Source organism: Oncorhynchus mykiss, chromosome 24, assembly GCF_057628025.1.
Source record: "Oncorhynchus mykiss isolate SJ-2025 chromosome 24, ASM5762802v1, whole genome shotgun sequence".
Classification (NCBI taxonomy): domain Eukaryota; kingdom Metazoa; phylum Chordata; class Actinopteri; order Salmoniformes; family Salmonidae; genus Oncorhynchus; species Oncorhynchus mykiss.
Genome location: NC_143045.1, coordinates 27475422 through 27498233, shown reverse-complemented (window position 1 = coordinate 27498233; position 22812 = coordinate 27475422). Strand labels below are relative to the sequence as shown.

General features: G+C 43.9%; 1 protein-coding gene across 4 annotated transcripts in view; it reads right to left on the bottom strand.

Annotated features, from left to right (window-relative positions):
• The window catches only part of LOC110504090 (chloride channel protein 2), a 195518-nt gene that overhangs the window by 18037 nt on the left and 154669 nt on the right, over positions 1 to 22812 (bottom strand). For 2 of the 4 annotated variants that reach the window (XR_016491409.1, XM_036961147.2), the window contains exons 16-19: positions 21445 to 21578; positions 20671 to 20861; positions 13563 to 13680; positions 10454 to 10524 (exon numbers count right to left, since the gene is read on the bottom strand). Coding sequence is in view for 2 of the 4 variants with exons in the window: in XM_036961147.2 (XP_036817042.2) it covers positions 10454 to 10524; positions 13563 to 13680; positions 20671 to 20861; positions 21445 to 21578 (514 nt within the window). In the remaining 2 variants the exon portion in view is untranslated. Of the gene's footprint in view, positions 1 to 10083; positions 10180 to 10453; positions 10525 to 13562; positions 13681 to 20045; positions 20862 to 21444; positions 21579 to 22812 lie in introns of those variants that run through there. The other 2 variants (XM_090218806.1, XR_016491410.1) reach the window with 2 other exon arrangements.

Here is a 22812-nt window from a genome sequence, read left to right as displayed (position 1 = left end):
AAGTAACAAGAAAATGACATAACAATAATGAGGCTTTATACAGGGGGTATCGGTACCGAGTCAATGTGGAGGCTATATACAGGGGGTATCGGTACCGAGTCAATGTGGAGGCTATATACAGGGGGTACCGGTACCGAGTCAATGTGGAGGCTATATACAGGGGGTATCGGTACCGAGTCAATGTGGAGGCTATATACAGGAGGTACCGGTACCGAGTCAATGTGGAGGCTATATACAGGGGGTATCGGTACCGAGTCAATGTGGAGGCTATATACAGGAGGTACCGGTACCGAGTCAATGTGGAGGCTATATACAGGGGGTATCGGTACCGAGTCAATGTGGAGGCTATATACAGGAGGTACCGGTACCGAGTCAATGTGGAGGCTATATACAGGGGGTATCGGTACCGAGTCAATGTGGAGGCTATATACAGGGGGTACCGGTACCGAGTCAATGTGGAGGCTATATACAGGGGGTATCGGTACCGAGTCAATGTGGAGGCTATATACAGGAGGTACCGGTACCGAGTCAATGTGGAGGCTATATACAGGGGGTATCGGTACCGAGTCAATGTGGAGGCTATATACAGGAGGTACCGGTACCGAGTCAATGTGGAGGCTATATACAGGGGGTACCGGTACCGAGTCAATGTGGAGGCTATATACAGGGGGTACCGGTACCGAGTCAATGTGGAGGCTATATACAGGGGGTATCGGTACCGAGTCAATGTGGAGGCTATATACAGGGGGTATCGGTACCGAGTCAATGTGCGCGGGTACAGGTTAGTCCAGGTCATTTGTAAAGTGACTATTCATAGATAATAAACAGTGAGTAGCAGCAGTGTACATTGTTTTAATAATCCGGGGGTCAATGTAAACAGTCCAGCTGGCCATTTGAATAATTGTTCAGTCTTATGGCTTGGTGGTAGAAGCTGTTAAGGAGCCTTTTGGTCCTAGACTTGGCGCTCCGGTACTGCTTGCCGTGCGGTGTGTGTAGAAAGAACAGTATGATACAGAGATGTAGTTGTTTAATATAGAAGAGCTAACACCTGCAGTGTGTTTTGGGGAGAGAGACAGAGCAGGTGAGACTGTGCATGTAAAGTATGTTGTATGAAGATTAACTAGTCTATTAGGTGAGCAAATATGCAAGGGCCCTTGTGGATATGTGGAGACGCAAGAGTGGGTGTATGAATGTGAGTGTACCAAGGAGAGTGTGTGTGTCTGAGTGAGATACAGACAGCGTGCGTGCCTGTGTGTGCGTGTGCAGCCCTCCACAGTGAGTGACTGGGTAAGAGGCAGTGTGCTGACAGAGAGTGAAGCTGTATGGCTTGCTGTGCAGCTTCCACAGAGAGCAGCATCCCTCCTCTCCTCGCTCCATCCACCCTTTTCCCCAAGCGATCAATCTCTCCCTCTATCCTGTACATCCTGTAGTCAATAAGCCAATCAGAGCCTGGGGTCCGGGTCAGCAGGGAATATGTTGACATAACCACAATTACCCAATCACACATGCCTCCGAGATACAGAGTGTACAAAACATTAGGAACAGCTTCCTAATATTGAGTTGCACCCCTTTTGCCCTCAGAACAGCCTCAATTTGTCAGTGCATAGACTATACACAGTGTCAAAAGCATTCCACAGGGATGCTGGCCCATGTTGACTCCAACACTTCCCACAGTGCTATTAAGTTGGCTGGATGTCCTTTGGGTGGTGGACCATTCTTGGTACATACGGGAAACTGTTGAGTGTTTATGGATTCTGTTAAAATGTAACATGTTTCAAGTTAAACTGAAGTTTGTTTGTATCCTGTTTAGTGAATGATTACTGTGAGTATTAATGGAGTTTAGGCCATGAAACTGTGTGGATACTCATTTAGAAAGGCTGGCCTAATCAGATAAGAGGACATTTCCTAGGATCAGAGAGCAGGGTCAGGCCCTGGACAATGATGATGGACAGGGCGTGATTCTGACATCTAGCTAAACAAAGAGTGGACCATGCTATGCTGCTGCTGCTCTCTGTTTATTATCTATGCATATTCACTCTACCTACATGTACATATTACTTCAATTACCTCGACTAACCGGTACCCCGCACATTGACTCTGTACCGATACCCCCTCTATATAGCCTCGCCATTGTTATTTTACTGCTGATCTTTAATTATTTGTTACTTTTATTTTTTTTAGGTCTTTTTCTTAACTGCATTGTTGGTTAAGGGCTTGTAAGTAAGCATTTCACTGTAAGGTTGTATTCGGCACATGTGACAAATAACATTTAATTTGATTTGATTTGATTCCACAGGGGAGATATGGGAAACTCATTGGGGTCATAAACTGTATAGCTGGGGAGGTGACACCTACGAGAGGGTGGTGACTAAAAGGAGGGAAGAGTATAAGATGTGTTGTGAACTTTCTAAATGTATGCACTCAGCTGATGGCATCCTTGGTATTAAACACTTGAAACTTCGAGCTTTTGGTCTTAATTCCTTATTGCAAAGAGGCAACAATAGCATTTTTATATTTAACAGCGTGAAAACCCAGCAGTGTTGCAGTTCTTGAAACACTCAAATTTGTGCGCCTGGCACCTACTACCATAGCCTGTTCAAAGGCACAAATATTTTGTCTTGCCCATTCACCCTCTGAATGGCACACATACACAATCCATGTCTCAATTGTCTCAAGGCTTAAAAATCTTTCTTGAACCAGTCTCCTTCCCTTCATCTACACTGATTGAAGTGGATTTAACAGGTAACATCTCCCTCTCTCCCTTCCTCTTGATCTATCTATTGATTGATCTTTCTGCATCTGTGTGTCTGTCTCTTAATCTAATCTAAGTCCTCTGCTCCTTCGCTCAGTTTCTTGACCTATAGTGTTGGTCCACTGCAATCCACACATCAAACTACTCAACAGGCTTCAATTCAGGGCCAGCCAAGAAGGTAACAGGCACACTCGCTGATAACGCTATTCCACGTGTGATTCTTAAGGCAGCCGCTCAGTGACGTATTGTCTGGTCTGCTCTCGTCAAGAGGAGGAGAGAATTAATGAGAAAACACGGATCTCTGAAAGGCCAGCATCATTTCTCTGGGATGGAATACTCATGTCATTTACCCTGCATCAATATTTCACACTGGAAACAGAAAGCGGTAGGAAGGAGGGGAGGGAGGGAAGGCAGGAAAGAAGGTAGACCGAAGGGAGAGGAAGGAGGAGGTGGGAAGAAGGGAGCAGGGAAGGGAGGAAAAGGAAAAAGGAGGAAGGGAGGGAAAGAAAGAATAGTAATGCAGAGCGGTATAGAAAGAGGAGAAACTAGTGATTTGGAGAGAGGAAAAGGAGGCTGTGAACTACAGCTCAAGGGGAGAAAGAGAAGTAATAACTGGATTTATTTCAGATACGGGGGTGTAGTGTAGACAGAAGTCTTTGGAAAATATTTTAATACATTTGTTTGTTCATAATTTATGTTTAGGGCCTCTGTGGACAAATGGATTCTGAGTATACACGCACTCCCTCTTGAAAACTAATAACTAGAATCAACACTAAGAACACCCTAGCATAAAACACACACACATCAACTAATATGCCTCTATTTAATTTAAAATCAAATTGTATTTGTCACATGCGCCAAATACAACAGGTGTAGCCCTTACAATGCTTACTTACAAGCCCTTAACCAACAATGCAGTGCAAGAAATAGAGAAGAAAATATTTACTACATAAACCTAAGTGAAAAAAATATAGAAAAAAATAAATCAAAACAGTAAGACAAGAAAACTACATAACAATAACGAGGCTATATACAAGGCGTAATGGTACCGAGTCAATGTGCGGGGGCACATGTTAGCCGAGGTAATTTGTAAAGTGACTACGGATAGATAATAAACAGTGAATAGCAGCAGTGAAAAGGGGGGGGGGGGGTCAATGTAAATAGTCCGGGTGGCCATTTGATTAATTGTTCAGCAGTCTTATGGCTTGGGGGTATAAACTGTTAAGGAGCCAGGCCCGCTTGTCATGTGTTAGCAGAGAGAACAGTCTAGGACTTGGGTGACTGGAGTCTGACAATTGTTTTATATACCACCTAGTATGAAGGTCCTGGATGTCAGGAAGCTTGGCCCCAGTGATGTACTGGGCCATACGCACTACCCTCTGTAGCTCCTTACGATCAGATGCCCAATGATGCAACCGGTCAGGATGCTCTTGATGGTGCAGCTGTAGAACTTTGAGGATCTTGGGAACCATGCCAAATCTTTTCAGTCTCCTGGGGGGGAAAAGGTGTTGTCGTGCCCTCTTCACAACAGTCTTGGTGTTTTTGGACCATGATAGTTCGTTGGTGATGTGGACACCAAGGAACTTGAAACTCTCGACTCACTCCATTTCAGCCCCGTCGATGTTAAAATGTGGGCCTGTTTGGCCCTCCTTTTCCTATAGTACACGATCAGTTACTTTGTCTTGCTCACGTTTAGGGAGAGGTTGTTGTCCTGGCACCACACTTCCAGGTCTCTGATCTCCTCCCTATAGGCTGTTTCATCGTTGTCGGAGATCAGGCTACCACTGTTGTGTCGTCAACAAACTTAATGATGGCGTTGGAGTCGTGCTTGGCCATGCAGTCGTGTGTGAACAGGGAGTACAGGAATGGACAAAGCACGCAACCCGGCCCCAGTGTTGAGGATCAGCGTAGCAGATGTGTTGTTGCCTACCCTTACCACCTGGTGGCGGCCTGTCAGGAAGTCCAGGATCCAGTTGCAGAGGGAGGTGTTCAGTCCCAGGGTCCTTAGCTTAGTGAAGAGCTTTGTGAGCACTATGGTGTTGAATGCTGAACTGTAGTCAATGAACAGCATTCTCACATAGGTGTTCCTTTTGTCCAGGTGAGAAATTACAGTGTGGAGTGCGATTGAGACATCTGTGGATCTGTTGGGGCGGTATGCGAATTGGAGTGGGTCTAGAGTTTCCGGCATGATGGGGTTGACGTGAGCCATGAACAGCCTTTCAACAGGGCGGTAATCATTTAGGCAGGTTACTTTTGCTTTCTTGGGCACAGGCACTATGGTGGTCTGTTTGTCGGTATTACAGACTCAGGTCAGGGAGAGGTTGAAAATGTCAGTGAAGACACTTGACAGTTGATCCGCGCATGCATTGAGTACACATCCTGGTAATCCGTCTGGCCCTGCAGCTTTGTGACTGTTGACCTGTTTAATAAAGGTCTTGCTCACATTGGCTACGGAGAGCGTGATCACACAGTCGTCCAGAACAGCTGGTGCTCTCATGAATGCTTCAGTGTTGCTTGCTTCGAAGCAAGCATAAAAAGGCATTTAGCCCATCTGGAAGGCGCGTGTTACTGGACCGCTCACGGCTGGGTTTCCCTTTGTAGTCCGTCAAATTTTTCAAACCCTGCCACAGCCGACGAGTGTCAGAGCCGGTGTAGTAGGATTTCATCTTAGTCCTGTATTGATGCATTGCCTATTTGATGGTTCGTCTGAGGGCATAGCGGGATTTCATCCACTGTGTGGATGATGTCATTGATGCACTTATTGATGAAGCCGGTGACTGAAGTGGTGTATTCCTCAATGCCATTGGATTAATCCGGAACATATTCCAATCTGTTCTAGCAAAACAGTCCTGTTGCATAGCACCCGCGTCATCTGACTACTTCCGTATTAAGCGAGTCACTGGTACTTCCTGCTTTAGTTCTTGATTGTAAGCAGGAATCAGTAGGATAGAATTATGGTCAAATTTGCCAAGTGGAGGGCAAGGGAGAGCCTTGTATGCATCTGTGTGTGTGGAGTAAATGTGGTCTAGAGTCCCCCCCCTCAGTTGCACATGTGACATGCTGGTTGAAATGAGGTAAAATGGATGTAAGTTTGCCTGCATTAAAGTCCCCAGACACTAAGATCACCACTTCTGGATGAGCATTTTCTTGTTTGCTAATGGCCTTATACAGCTCGTTGAGTGTGGTCTTAGTGCCAGCATCGGTTTGTGGTAGTAAATAGACGGCTACAAATAATATAGACAAATAATATAGATGAGAACTCTTGGTAGACAGTGTGGTCTACAGCTTATCAATACCTTTAGACTTCTTTAATATTAGACATCGCGCACCAGCAGTTATTGACAAATAGACACACCCCCACCCCGTCTTACCAGATGTAACTGATCTGTCCTGCCGATGAACAGAGAAGCCAGCCAGCTCTAGATTATTTGTGTTGTCGTTCAGCCACGTATCGGTGAAACATAAGATATTACAGTTTTTAATGGATAATCTTAAATCGGCCAGTTTGTTTTCCAATGACTGCACGTTGGTCAATAATACGGCGGGAAGTGGTGGTTTACCTACTTGTTGGTGAATTCTTACAAGGTACCCCGCCCTCCATCCCCTTTCCCTCAATCTTTTCACGCTGATGACGGGGATTTGGACCTTGTCTTGACAAAGCAGTATATCCTTTGAGTTGGACTCAAAATTCTTCATCCAGTTCGAGGTGAGTAATCGCTGTTCTGATGTCCAGAAGTTATTTTCGGTCATAAGAGACGGTAGCAGCAACATTATGTACAAAAAATGCAAAAAACTAACAAAACAGCACAATTAGTTAGGAGCCCGTAAAACGGCAGCCATCCCTTCCGGCGCCATTATATTGCAGCTCACCAAAATATTCAGGGCATCAATACTGTACTATTAGGTTTTGGGCTAGGCACATCATGAATTACTAATATTACACAGCCTAGAACAGATCTCTATCAAAAGTAACTTTTTTATATCGTAAAAATACTCTACTCTTCTAAATGTATGTGTGTGTGTGTGTGTAATGTAGACAACAGAATAACTAAGCTGGGTGCTGGTTTCAAGTGAATGAAACCCACGTGATCAAGAGGACAGCAATCAAAAGGTTCAAGGTTAAATTTAGCTTTTGGATGGATGAGTCATACATGTAGCCTATGAATATGAGATAAAACCAATGTTTAATGACATAACCTTCAACTATTTAATTTCCAGATTGCTGTTCCCTTGACTAAAACAATTACCATTATATATGTTGTAGGGGTGTACATGCTGCATTTTATCATGGTGTTGTATTCATCATTGTTAACTCAGAATTGGGCAGTTGTTTCATTGAAGGACATGCATCACTGTTAGAAAGTAGCAGTGTTGGTAATTCGACAGTATCATGGAATCCTTAGTGGTTGTAATTGTAATGGCTTTGTCATTGAACAGGAGGACAATAACTGCCTGTCTTACCAACCGGATACATCACGGACTACAGGAAGAAATCCAGCCCAGTCACGGACCAGGATGTCTTGCTCCCAGGCAGACTAAATTACTTTTTTGCCCGCTTTGAGGACAATACAGTGCCACTGACACGGCCTGCTACGAAAACATGCGGTCTCTCCTTCACTGCAGCCGAGGTGAGTAAGACATTTAAACGTGTTAACCCTCGCAAGGCTGCAGGCCCAGACGGCATCCCCAGCCGCGCCCTCAGAGCATGCGCAGACCAGCTGGCCGGTGTGTTTACGGACATATTCAATCAATCCCTATACCAGTCTGCTGTTCCCACATGCTTCAAGAGGGCCACCATTGTTCCTGTTCCCAAGAAAGCTAAGGTAACTGAGCTAAACGACTACCGCCCCGTAGCACTCACATCCGTCATCATGAAGTGCTTTGAGAGACTAGTCAAGGACCATATCACCTCCACCCTACCTGACACCCTAGACCCACTCCAATTTGCTTACCGCCCAAATAGGTCCACAGACGATGCAATCTCAACCACACTGCACACTGCCCTAACCCATCTGGACAAGAGGAATACCTATGTGAGAATGCTGTTCATCGACTACAGCTCGGCATTCAACACCATAGTACCCTCCAAGCTCGTCATCAAGCTCGAGACCCTGGGTCTCGACCCCGCCCTGTGCAACTGGGTACTGGACTTCCTGACGGGCCGCCCCCAGGTGGTGAGGGTAGGCAACAACATCTCCTCCCCGCTGATCCTCAACACTGGGGCCCCACAAGGGTGCGTTCTGAGCCCTCTCCTGTACTCCCTGTTCACCCACGACTGCGTGGCCACGCACGCCTCCAACTCAATCATCAAGTTTGCGGACGACACAACAGTGGTAGGCTTGATTACCAACAACGACGAGACGGCCTACAGGGAGGAGCTGAGGGCCCTCGGAGTGTGGTGTCAGGAAAATAACCTCACACTCAACGTCAACAAAACTAAGGAGATGATTGTGGACTTCAGGAAACAGCAGAGGGAACACCCCCCTATCCACATCGATGGAACAGTAGTGGAGAGGGTAGCAAGTTTAAGTTCCTCGGCATACACATCACAGACAAACTGAATTGGTCCACTCACACAGACAGCATCGTGAAGAAGGCGCAGCAGCGCCTCTTCAACCTCAGGAGGCTGAAGAAATTCGGCTTGTCACCAAAAGCACTCACAAACTTCTACAGATGCACAATCGAGAGCATCCTGGCGGGCTGTATCACCGCCTGGTATGGCAACTGCACCGCCCTCAACCGTAAGGCTCTCCAGAGGGTAGTGAGGTCTGCACAACGCATCACCGGGGGCAAACTACCTGCCCTCCAGGACACCTACACCACCCGATGTCACAGGAAGGCCATAAAGATCATCAAGGACATCAACCACCCGAGCCACTGCCTGTTCACCCCGCTATCATCCAGAAGGCGAGGTCAGTACAGGTGCATCAAAGCTGGGACCGAGAGACTGAAAAACAGCTTCTATCTCAAGGCCATCAGACTGTTAAACAGCCACCACTAACACTGAGTGGCTGCTGCCAACACACTGACACTGACTCAACTCCAGCCACTTTAATAATGGGAATTGATGGGAAATGATGTAAATATATCACTAGCCACTTTAAACAATGCTACCTTATATAATGTTACTTACCCTACATTATTCATCTCATATGCATACGTATATACTGTACTCTATATCATCGACTGTATCCTTATGTAATACACGTATCACTAGCCACTTTAAACTATGCCACTTTGTTTACATACTCATCTCATTTGTACATACTGTACTCGATACCATCTACTGTATCTTGCCTATGCTGCTCTGTACCATCACTCATTCATATATCCTTATGTACATATTCTTTATCCCCTTACACTGTGTACAAGACAGTAGTTTTGGAATTGTTAGTTAGATTACTTGTTATTACTGCATTGTCGGAACTAGAAGCACAAGCATTTCGCTACACTCGCATTAACATCTGCTAACCATGTGTATGTGACAAATAAAATTTGATTTGATTTGATTTGATTTCTGCTGTCCTCTATTAACATGTCATATAATAATATATGCCATTTAGGGGACGCTTTTATCCAAAGTTACCTACAGTAATGCGTGCATACATTTTACGTATCGTTGGCCCCAGGAATCAAACACACAATCCTGGCAGTGCAAGCATCATGCTGTACCAACTGAGCCACAAGGGACCACACACGTCACAAATTACCACCTCGCTCCGCTCACCCCTTTTCCTCTATCCCTAGTACATCTCTTGTCCTCATGACAAATGGTATGAACAACTACAGCAGATGAAAAAGTGGGAGGGGTTTGATTCTGTGGAGGGGTGGACTGAGGCGCTACAGGCCAAACCCACGAACCAGTAGAAGGTCACTGATTGAATGCCTCTAATGAAATGGCTGATGATGGACAGCATGGCAGCATGCTTTGGTTGAACCGCCACATCCCTTAAGTTGACCTCAAATTAACCACACCACCCTGACCGAGGAAAGACCACATTTGGACCATAGACATAGTCTTTTTGGGTTTAGGGTGTCATAGCTAGAGAGGTGGTCGAATTCTCATGACCCCAACTGACCTCTTGACCAATCAGTTTGCATTCTGACAATGAGGTCAGTTGTGAACCTACCTAATAGCCAATAAGAACAGGACTAGTGGTCAGAGGTCAGTAATGGTTCACAGACAGGGAGGAGCGTGTTCAACACATTTAGCTCGATGGTACAGATCACAGTCCATCGGCATGGATTAGCCCTGCAGCAGATGACGAGTGGTTGATTGGATGGCTGACCAGTTGCTGGGCAGTTTCCTGGGGCATGCCCAGCGTTCTTACCACAACGGATATCCTGACGCGCTTGGGTGGCCTCCTTAACTCAGGAGACGCAGAGCTCGATGCAGTGCCCTTTATGTTGATGTTGACATTGTTGTTCTTTCAGCAGCCAAAGACAAGAACAACGTTAACACAACGCCTCCGCAAAGTGGGGCAAACACTCACCCCACCACTCTAAGAAACAGACACTCTAGTCTCCCAACCCAAGTGGTGGTGTGGCATGAGTTGGTGGTGTCACTTAGAAAAAGTGGAGCGCAGTACTGGGCAGGAAGGGGTTATGTGTAGGAGAGAGTTGGGAGATTCTGAATTTGGAGGAGAGAATCGGAAGAGTGTGTAGGAAGTAAGGGTGTGTGTATTAAAAAAGGTGTCTCACCTCCAGGCCTTCTGTCTCAGGGTTGACACAGAAGAGATTCTTTAAGGTGTTGCCAGAGTGGTCCTGTGGACCTGAGAAGGGGAGAGAGAGAGACTTTTGAAGTAGCTCTAAGTAAATCAAAAATAACTTAGTTGTTTAATCATTCTTTAACCTCTCTGCGCACCGAACCTGTTAGCGGGATTCGACAACATACGGTGATCGCTACATAAATAGTCATATTAAACATTCATGAAAATACACGTTTCGGAAGCCTAGAATCTTGCTAATCCAACTGCGTTGTCAGATTTAAAAAAGGATTTACTGTGAAAGAATACGATGTGATTATCTGAGCATAGAGCCCCATTAAAAACAACTATTTAACCAGCACAGGAGTAACAAAATCAAACTGCAATAAAATAAATAGTTTACCTTTGACGATCTTCCTCTGTTTGCAATGCCAATGCTCATTGTTACACAATTAATGGTCTTTTGTTTGATAAAATCTATTTTTATAGCCTAACACGAAACATTTTGTGAACCGCTTGTGTCGTGAATTCCGTCTCATTCCATTTTCGACGACACATTCGCTGTAAATACACACACTAAACGTGACTTTTCCAGTCATGTTTGGTTTCATTGCTATCTACTGGTTTGTTTGTAACACAACCAAAACATGATGGGTCATTTCGAGGGACGTATTGACTGAAAGAAACCGATTTGAAGACAACAAGTAATGACATCATTGTGCACCAATGATATGACAGCTGTTTCGTTGATTGACTGTATTTTAACCCAATGAGCACTGATCGTCTTGAAATCTAGCTGGGTAGATAGCCAATGAGCTGAGGTAAACGGCAATATGTAATGTTTATGTGTTGGAAGACCAACCCATGTAGTAAACTCCGCCGTAAATAAGGTTGGAGGACGATTCATTTAGCGATTCCCAAATGGGGGAATATTTTTTGAACGAAGAGGACATAGTTTTGGACTGGTAAGTTCTTCTCATGCTAATGCCGTTGTTTGAAATTAATTATATAAAATGTTATTTGTGATTTTTTAAAATTTTAGTAGCATTATATAAACATTTATTGTAATGAAATGTGAGATGCGTGTGTCTGCCGCCCCACCCCCACATAAAATAGCCTATTTGAGGCTGTTGAGGCGAGGGCAGGCCCACAACAATGGCCAAAGTGAAATGGAGACAGTAGATACAGCTGGTCTGTTGAATTATAATAAAGACAGTAGATCTAGCTGATCTTTCATAATATAAATGAGACAGTAGATCTAGCAGGTCTATAATAATATATTCAACCTTATGTTCCCTGTACTCTATATATATATATCTGTTTATTATACCTGTTGATACAGGGCTCATATGTGAAACTATTCTAACTGAACATTTTCATTCACAGTGACACTGACTCAGAATGGGAGCCCCCAGTGCCAAGGTGTCCATCCCCCACTGAAGCTGGTTCATCCAGCTCCAGCCACAAGTAGTGTTCATCTGCCCAAATGTATTTCTGCAGGCATGATGTGCCTCAAGGCCAAAAGGGCACAGCATGGAGGCGTCGCTGTGTTCTTTGCAAAATGAAGTCACCCCATCACCTGCACCACATGCTTGGTGACCCTCTGCTTTACAGGAACAGGAGAAAGAGACTGCTTTGGCACCTGGCATCAGCAGCACAATATTGTGTAGAGGACTGAGGGTCTTCCAAATATTGAAAGTGTTATTTTGTAAATGTATATATATATTTTTGTTAATGTTTTTTCTCCATTTTTTGGGGGATTTCAAGTGTGTTAGAATACCATTTTGGTATTTTGTATATAGTTATTTCATTCAAAATGTATAACTTCACCAATTTGGCCACTTGGGTACATTTGGGCTACTTGTGTGGGACACCTGGGTGACTTCATGATAAATGTCATGTAGCACATTCATTTTGGAAGTTATCATTCTGAAACTTTGCACAAGTACTGTTGCCCTCGTGTTTTTCACTGAAATTGTCCCCATCATCCTATCTGAATGTTTGTTTTGTCTTGTTCATTTTAAAGATGATGATACAACAATACAAATTAAAAAACATGTTTATTTCATTGTATTATCTAAACCAGATATATTGTGTTATATTTTCCTACATTCAATTCACATTTACACAAACTTCAGAGTGTTTTCTTTCAAATGAAATCAAGAATATGCATAGCCTTGGTTCTGAGCCTGAGCTACAGGCAGTTAGATTTGGGTATGTCTTCAGGCGGAAATTGAAAAAAGTAGGGGGGTAGCTGCAAGAGGTTTTAAAAGTCTAAGCTGTTTTATGGAATGGATGGATCATTTAGCCATTTGATTTAGAATTTTAGGGAAAAAAATAAATACAATTATTTGATCCAATACTGAATTTAGCTATTACTACAATAGCTCAGAGAAACACACTGAATAACACATTCATAAATGGCAAAAAAAAGGCAAAAAAGAAATCATAAGAAACAAGGTTTTGAAGGGTTTGTCCTATATCTCGGAGATATAAGAAAGCTCAGGAATCATAATTATTTTTAAAAACACATATTTAACCCCTTTTTTGGGTAGGCACAACACTACCTTCATCCTTCCATAAAAAAATGTCAACTGGTGCCGGTTACCTTCAGACAAGTCCCGTGACACTTGTCGTAGAGCAAAACGGAGAGCACCATCCTTTCCACAGTGTGGTCACATTAGTTTGTATCCAAAACAGCTACAAACAGAAGTTGGCACATCGACTGTACCGACTTGAGACGAGTACCCTGACACTTGGGGGGGTCATAGAGCAGATACCATATTGTTTTCGTGAGTCTCCCCTTTCAATATAGTGGTCATAATAGTTTGTAGGTCAAACCGTTCGGAAGCTACAGACATTTTCGTGAGAAGACAGATTTTCGGGATGTCTCATGGTCTGACAAACACCGCTCTGTCACCTTTCACCACAGATGTGGAAGCGGGATATTGGCGGATGCAGTGGATTAAGACGCAGCCAATATCTCTAGCTTAAACTGACAGATTTTAAAAATGGGGATTTTGTTATTATGTTACTTGTTACCAGTGCATCAATCGACTCTAGGGGGTTAAGGTCTGACCGAGGGTGTGTGTGTTTGTTCTTACTTGTGGGCATGGGTATATCAGGAGGGCGGTCCACCACAGAGGATCTCTTCAGGGCCGGCTTCAGTGGCTTCATGGAGGGGGTAGGGGTGGAACTGAAGGAAGACTCCTCTGTGGAGATCTACACACACACACTCGCGTTACTATACACTCTGAGTACATATAATTAATAGTACAGTATATGCTGTACCTACACTACCATTCAAAAGTTTGGGGTCACTTAGATACAATCTTTGTCAAAATCATTCGCAAGGAGATTCCTGCAAAAATATTATTTGAAGATGAAAGAAAAGCAAATGTTAAATTGATCAGAAATACAGTATAGACATTGTTAATGTTGTAAGTGACTATTGTAGCTGGAAACGGCTGATTTTAAATGGAATATCTACATAGGCGTACAGCGGCCCATTATCAGCAACCATCACTCCTGTGTTAGCTAATCCAAGTTTATCATTTTAAAAAGGCTTATTGATCATTAGAAAACCATTTTGCAATTATGTTAGCACATCTGAAAACTGTTGTCCTGATTAAAGAAGCAATAAAACTGGCCTTAAGACTAGTTGAGTATCTGGAGCATCAGCATTTGTGGGTTCGATTACAGGCTCAAAATGGCCAGAAACAAAGACCTTTATTCTGAAACTCGTCAGTCTATTCTTGTTCTGAGAAATTAAGGCTATTCCATGCGAGAAATCTCGTACAACGCTGTGTACTACTACCTTCACAGAACAGCGCAAACTGGCACTAACCAGAATAGAAAGAGGAGTGGGAGGCCCTGGTGCACAACTGAGCGAGAGAACAAGTACATTAGAGTGTCGAGTTTGAGAAACAGACGCCTCACAAGTCCTCAACTGGCAGCTTCATTAAATAGTACCCGCAAAACATCAGTCTCAACGTCAACAGTGAAGAGGCGACTCCGGGATGCTGGTCTTCTAGGCAGAGTTCCCCTGTCCAGTGTCTGTGTTATTTTGCCCATCTTAATATTTTATTTTTATTGGCCAGTCGGAGATATGGCTTTTTCTTTGCAACTCTACCTAGAAGGCCAGCATCCTAGAGTCGCCTCTTCACTGTTGACGTTGAGATCAATTATTTTCATTATGTGAGGTTATTCTTATCCAAACTTGGGAGGTGAATTGATGTTGTGCAGGGTTGTAATTTCTTCTGATTTTTGTTATTTCCTGTTTTACAGCTTCGATGCTCTGGAGCCTGGTGTCGCCAAGGAGCATTCGGACAGTCGGGACCAGGTTTCAGCTGTTGCGCATCCTTCCTCCCATAGATGGTCTGCCTGTAAAAGCACCACCTGGACTGGACACAGCTAGACAAACTCTCTTTTTGACAAGATCAGGGAGTTTTGCGACTAAGAAGCTATGGACGTGACACGTCCTGCACCAAAGTCAAGGGCAGGACAGAAACAGGCTCTCCGAATATAGATTCCCTTGTTCATGTGTGGTTTGGATGGACCAGTAATCAGTACTATCTGCAGTGCTTCTATTCACGACTCTCTCCTAACACATACGTTGCTGCTACTATTATTTTTCTACCCTGCTGCTCAGCCACTACCCCTGATTGCATGCAAATAACTATCTTGTCTATCACTAATATCGTTATTGTTCTTGTACATACTGTAAATGTTATTTATATTGACACTATCTACTTTGTGTTTGCTACAATGCAAGAAACCATTTGGCTGTACCGTTTACACCTTCTGTAGAGACCATCTACTTAGCAAAATATTGATACACTTGAAGTCGGAAGTTTACATACACTTAGGTTGGAGTCATTAAAACGTGTTTTTAAACCAATCCACACATTTCTTGTTAACAAACTATAGTTTTGGCAAGTCGGTTAGGACATCTACTTTGTGCATAAGTAATTTTTCCAACAATTGTTTACAGACAGATTATTTGACTTATCATTCACTGTATCACAATTCCAGTGGGTTACAAGTTTAGATACACTAAGTTGACTGTGCCTTTAAAAATCTTGGAAAATTCCAGAAAATGATGTCATGGTTTTAGAAGCTTCTGGTAGGCTAATTGACATACAGTGCCTTGCGAAAGTATTCGGCCCCCTTGAACTTTGCGACCTTTTGCCACATTTCAGGCTTCAAACATAAAGATATAAAACTGTATTTTTTTGTGAAGAATCAACAACAAGTGGGACACAATCATGAAGTGGAACGACATTTATTGGATATTTCAAACTTTTTTAACAAATCAAAAACTGAAAAATTGGGCGTGCAAAATTATTCAGCCCCTTTAAGTTAATACTTTGTAGCGCCACCTTTTGCTGCGATTACAGTTGTAAGTCGCTTGGGGTATGTCTCTATCAGTTTTGCACATCGAGAGACTTACATTTTTTCCCATTCCTCCTTGCAAAACAGCTCGAGCTCAGTGAGGTTGGATGGAGAGCATTTGGGAACAGCAGTTTTCAGTTCTTTCCACAGATTCTCGATTGGATTCAGGTCTGGACTTTGACTTGGCCATTCTAACACCTGGATATGTTTATTTTTGAACCATTCCATTGTAGATTTTGCTTTATGTTTTGGATTATTGTCTTGTTGGAAGACAAATCTCCGTCCCAGTCTCAGGTCTTTTGCAGACTCCATCAGGTTTTCTTCCAGAATGGTCCTGTATTTGGCTCCATCCATCTTCCCATCAATTTTAACCATCTTCCCTGCCCCTGCTGAAGAAAAGCAGGCCCAAACCATGATGCTGCCACCACCACCATGTTTGACAGTGGGGATGGTGTGTTCAGCTGTGTTGCTTTTACGCCAAACATAACGTTTTGCATTGTTGCCAAAAAGTTCAATTTTGGTTTCATCTGACCAGAGCACCTTCTTCCACATGTTTGGTGTGTCTCCCAGGTGGCTTGTGGCAAACTTTAAACAACACTTTTTATGGATATAAGAAATGGCTTTCTTCTTGCCACTCTTCCATAAAGGCCAGATTTGTGCAATATACGACTGATTGTTGTCCTATGGACAGAGTCTCCCACCTCAGCTGTAGAGCTCTGCAGTTCATCCAGAGTGATCATGGGCCTCTTGGCTGCATCTCTGATCAGTCTTCTCCTTGTATGAGCTGAAAGTTCAGAGGGATCTTGGTAGATTTGCAGTGGTCTGATACTCCTTCCATTTCAATATTATCGCTTGCACAGTGCTCCTTGGGATGTTTAAAGCTTGGGAAATCTTTTTGTATCCAAATCCAGCTTTAAACTTCTTCACAACAGTATCTCGGACCTGCCTGGTGTGTTCCTTGTTCTTCATGATGCTCTCTGCGCTTTTAACGGACCTCTGAGACTATCACAGTGCAGGTGCATTTATACGGAGACTTGATTACACACAGGTGGATTGTATTTATCATCATTAGTCATTTAGGTCAACAATGGATCATTCAGAGATCCTCACTGAACTTCTGGAGAGAGTTTGCTGCACTGAAAGTAAAGGGGCTGAATAATTTTGCACGCCCAATTTTTCAGTTTTTGATTTGTTAAAAAAGTTTGAAATATCCAATAAATGTCGTTCCACTTCATGATTGTGTCCCACTTGTTGATTCTTCACAAAAAAATACAGTTTTATATCTTTATGTTTGAAGCCTGAAATGTGGCAAAAGGTCGCAAAGTTCAAGGGGGCCGAATACTTTCGCAAGGCACTGTAGTTTGAGTCAATTGGAGGTATACAATCAAACTCAGTGCCACTTTGCTTGATATCATGGGGAAATCCCCAAAAATCAGTCAAGACCTCAAAAAAAATTGTAGACCTCCACAAGTCTGGTTCATCTGTACAAACAATAGTACGCAAGTATTAACACCATGGGACCACGCAGAAGTAATACCGCTCAGGAAGGAGACATGTTAGAGATGAACGTACTTTGGTTCGAAAAGTGCAAAAGAATCCCAGAACAACAGCAAAGGACCTTGTGAAGATGCTGGAGGAAACAGGTACAAAAGTATCTATATCCACAGTAAAAACAAGTCCTACGGTGGGGCAAAAAAGTATTTAGTCAGCCACCAATTGTGCAAGTTCTCCCACTTAAAAAGATGAGAGAGGCCTGTAATTTTCAACATAGGTACACTTTAACTATGACAGACAAAATGAGAAAAAAAATCCCGAAAATCATTGTAGGATTTTTAATGAATTTATTTGCAAATTATGGTGGAAAATAAGTATTTGGTCACCTACAAACAAGCAAGATTTCTGGATCTCAGAGCTGTAACCTCTTCTTTAAGAGGCTCCTCTGTCCTCCACTCGTTTCCAGTATTAATGGCACCCGTTTGAACTTGTTATCAGTATAAAAAGACACCTGTCCACAACCTCAAACAGTCACACTGTTGCTGACAGGTGTATAATTTTTTTTGCACAAAGCCATGCAATCTCCATAGACAAACAGTGGCAGTAGAATAGCCTTACTGAAGAGGTCAGTGACTTTCAACGTAGGATACTATAGGATAGGATACTACAATTCCAACAAGTCAGTCAAATGTATGCCCTGCTAGAGCTGCCTCGGTCATCTGTAAGTGCTGTTATTGTGAAGTGGAAAATTTTAGGAGTAACAACAGCTCAGCCGCAAAGTGGTAGGCCACACAAGCTCACAGAACGGGACCGCCGAGTGCTGAAGTGCATTGCGCGTAAAAATCGCCTGTCCTCAGTTGCAACACTCACTACCGAGTTCCAAACTGCCTTTGGAAGCAACTTCAGCACAATAACTGTTAAATTGGGAGCTTCCTGAAATGGGTTACCATGGCCGAACAGCCGCACACAAGCCTAAAATCACCATGCGCAATGTCAAGCGTCGGCTGGAGTGGTGTAAAGTTCGCCACCATTGGTCTCAGTGGAAACGCATTCTCTGGAGTGATGAATCAAGTTTGGTGGATGTCAGGAATACGCTACCGTCCCCAATGCATAATGCCAACTGTAAAGTTTGGTAGAGGATGAATAATGGTCTGGGGCATTTTTCATGGTTTGCCTAGGACCCTTAGTTCCAGTGAGGGGAAAACTTAATGCTACAGCATACAATTACATTCTAGATGATTCTGTGCTTCCAACTTTGTGGAAACAGTTTGGGGAAGGCATTTTCCTATTTCAGAATGACAAAGCCCCTGTGCACAAAGCGAGGTCCATACAGAAATGATTTGTCGAGATCAATGTGGAAGAACTTGACTGGCCTGCACAGAGCCCTAACCTCAACCCCATCGAACACCTTTAGTATGAAAAGGTGAAAAGCCTTCCCAGAAGAGTGTGTGTGTGTGTGTGGGGGGGGGGGGGGGCAACTCCATATTAATGCACCTGATTTTGGAATGAGATGTTTGACGAGCAGGTGTTCACACACTTGGTCATGTGGTGTACCTCTGAATGGGGCGGCAGGGTAGCCTAGTGGTTAGAGCGTTGGACTAGTAACCGGAAGGTTGTGAGTTCAAACCCCCGAGCTGACAAGGTACAAATCTGTCGTTCTGCCCCTGAACAGGCAGTTAACCCACTGTTCCCAGGCCGTCATTGAAAATAAGAATTTGTTCTTAACTGACTTGCCTGGTTAAATAAAGGTAAAATAAAATAAAATAAAATAAATCCACAATATGGCAGATGTTTAAAAGCCATAACACATAAGTTCTCTCAACAACAGGTTATGGTCAATAATATTAAAGGCTGCACTGAAACCTAACAGTACAGCTCTCACAATCTTCTTACTTTCAATTTCTTTCAACCAATCATCAGTCATTTGTGTCAGTGCAGTACATGTTGGGTGCCCTTCTTTATAAGCATGCCAAAAGTCTGTTGTTAATTTGTTTACAGAGAAATAGCATTGTATTTGGTCAAAACATTTTTCCAACAGTTTGCCAAGAGCTGGCAGCAAGCTGATAGGTTGGCTGTTAGAACCAGTAAAAGCCGCTTTACCAGTCTTGGGTAGTGGAATGACTTTGGCTTCCCTCCAGGCCTGAGGACAAACACTTTCCTCTAGGCTCAGATTAAAGATATGACAGATAGGAGTGGCTACACAGGCAGCTACCATCCCCAGTAGCTTTCCATCTAAGTTGTCAATGCCAAGAGGTTTGTCATTATTGATCGATAACAATACTTGTCCCACCTCTCCCCACAACAGCTTTAAAAAAAATTAAAACTACATTTTTTTCTATCATTATTTGTTCTTAGAGAGAGAGAAATAGAGTGTAAGAGAGCGCTGAGAAACCTAAATTAGTGTGATGAATAGCTGGATATCCAAACCCTGGCATCCTGGGGGGAAAAGCACCTTGTCCCTTCCCCTTCTTCTCCTCCCCCACCCGGCCTGCTGTGAATGGCTGAGTAGCACCCCACTAGCCTGGGGCAGGGAGGGGGGTGGCGCAGGGAGTAGAAACCAGATCAGTATTCTGAATACAGTAGTGCTAGCCCCCAAAACAAAGTTAGACATTGGCAGCCTCAAAATCCCAATTTCAGCTCTGTGCGCCAGTGCTCACAAACACAACCGGACACGACACACACAACACCCTCTCTCTCCGTTTCTTTCTCCTTCTCTGTCATCGTCTCTCTCTGTCGGTCCCTTTTATCTGTTTCTCTCAATCTGTCTCTTCCTCGTTCTGCTTCTCTCACTGTCTGTCTCACCCTCTCTTTCTCTCCTACTCCCTCTTTCAGACTCCATCTCTCACTCTGTCTCTTATTGATGGGACAATAAAATCTTCTCACATATCAATCATGGGACTAGAACAGTTTAATACTTTTTTATTTTTCCTCTCATATTGGTTCTCAAATGGAGCCAGTGAAGCAGATGGAACCAAATACTACTGTATTCACGATGGTTCTGGTTCTCCTGTGTCTCTGTGCTGACCTGGTACTGAAGCAGATGGAGCCAGATAATACTGTATTCACGATGGTTCTGGTTCTCCTGTGTCTCTGTGCTGACCTGGTAGTGAAGCAGATGGAGACAGATACTACAGTATTCACTATGGTTCTGGCTCTCCTGAGTCTGTGCTGACCTGGCATCCTATGATCCAGTCTTCAAGTTTTGGGTAAGCAACAACTTACACAGCTTTACTGTTAGCTTGGTGTGGTACTGGGTACTCCAGACATGACTGACTTCGTAGTGTGAACTGTTAGCTTGGTGTGGTTTGTCAAGACTGTACTTACCTGGAACCGAACCTCCTGGTTAACCCTCTGGGAGCCATCCTCGCTGCCCGGGTGGGAGACCATCGACAGGCGCTTCTTCTCAGCAGTAGCCCGGTCTCTCAGGTACTCTAGCCTCCGTGGCCGGCCCAGCTGTAGGGACAGGAGGGCCTGGAGCTGGACACGCTCAATAGAACCCAGCAGGATCATCGACTCTGAGGGGGGGACGAGGGAGGAAGAGCGAGAGGGGAGTGAGGGGCAGCATGGAAGACATGGATGGAGAGAAATATGAGACGAGAGAGAAAGTAAGGAGGGAGTGAGAGAGGACAGAGATGATGGGATGAAAGGTAGAGGAGAGAGACAGATGAGAATAAAAGAAGAGGGATGATGGAAGAGAAATTGAGAGAAAGGGGCCAGGAGATTAGAGTGAGAGAGGAGGGGGAGGACAGAGTGGGAAGATGGGATGGAGGAGAGGAGAAGATGTATTTTAGAACAGTAGTTAATGTGCAGACTGCATGGGACTCTTAACACATGTTGCTGCATTGTGAGTGATGTAACTGAGAACAGCCAGGCGTCTGTGTACACAACAGGAGGTGTGTGTATGAGGGGCTGTGTGTGTTTGTTTAAAATAATTGCCCCAGTTAATTGCTTTGGCATCGATGCACAATTACAACAGACTTAGCATACTATATAAGAATATATAACTTGAATGTGTGTGTGGGGAACTTTAATTTGACTGAAAATGTTCTGTGGTGTCTGTAATGTGTGTGTGTTTGTGGGCGTGTGCGTGTGTCTCACCACTGGACTCGAGCAGGGCCAGGGTCTTGAGGTGTCCAGTCAGCAGTACATCATGCAGGTCTCTGTAGCAGCAGTTGAGGGTGATGTACATCACATCCCTGATCATGATGTCCTCCACACGAATATTATACTTCCTGAAGGACGATAGGAGAGCAATGTTTTTAATGACTTGGCCAAAGCTTTTGATACGGTCGACCATTCCATTGTTGTTGCCCGGCTAAGGAGTATTGGTGTCTCTGTGGGGTCTTTGACCTGGTTTACTAACCACCTCCCTCAAAGAGTGCAGTGTATAAAGTCAGAACATCTGCTGTCTCCAAGGGAGTACCCCAAAGCTCGATCCTAGACCCCACGCTCTTCTCAATTTACATCAACAACATAGCTCAGGCAGTAGGAAGCTCTCATTCATTTACAGTGCCTTTGGAAACTATTCAGACCTCTGACTTTTTCCAAATGTTGTTACGTTACAGCCTTATTTTAAAATGGATTAAATAGTTTCCCCCCCTCATCAATCTACACACAACACCCCATAAGGACACGGCAAAATCAGATTTAGACATTTTTGCTAATTTATTTAAAAAAATCACATTTACATAGGTATTCAGAACCTTTACTCAGTAATTTGTTAAAGCACCTTTGGTAGCGATTACAGCATTGAGTCTTCTTGGATAGGATGCTACAAGGTTGGCACATCTGTATTTCTCCAATTCTTCCTTGCAGATCCTCTCTAGTTCTGTCAGGTTGGATGGGGAGCATTGCTGCACAGCTATTTTCAGGTCTTGCCAGAGATGTTCGATCAGGTTCAAGTCCGGGCTCTGGCTGGGCCACTCAGGGACATTTAGAGACTTGTCCCGAAGCAACTCCTGTATTGTCTTGGCTGTGTGCTTAGGGTCGTTGTCCTGTTGGAATGTGAAATCATCCCCACAGCATGATGCTACCACCACCATGATTCACCGTAGGGATTGTGAAAAGTTTCCTCCAGACGTGACGCTTGGCATTCAGGCCAAAGAGTTCAATCTTGTTTTCATCAGACCAGAGAATCTGGTTTCTTATGGTCTGAGAGTCCTTTAGGTGCCAGACTGACCATTGGGTTCCTGGTCACCTTCCTGACCAAGGCCCTTCTCCCAGGAGATCAGCTATAACAGTCTTGGTGGTTCTAAACTTCTTCCATTTAAGAATGATGGATTGTTCTTGGGAACCTTCAATGCTGCAGAGATTTTTTGGTCCCCTTTTCCCAGATCTGTGCCTCGACACAATCTTGTCTCGGAGCACTACGGACAATTTTTTCGACCTCATGGCTGGGTTTTTACTCTGACATGCACTGTCAACTGTGGGACCTTTTATATAGACAGGTGTGTGCCTTTCCAAATC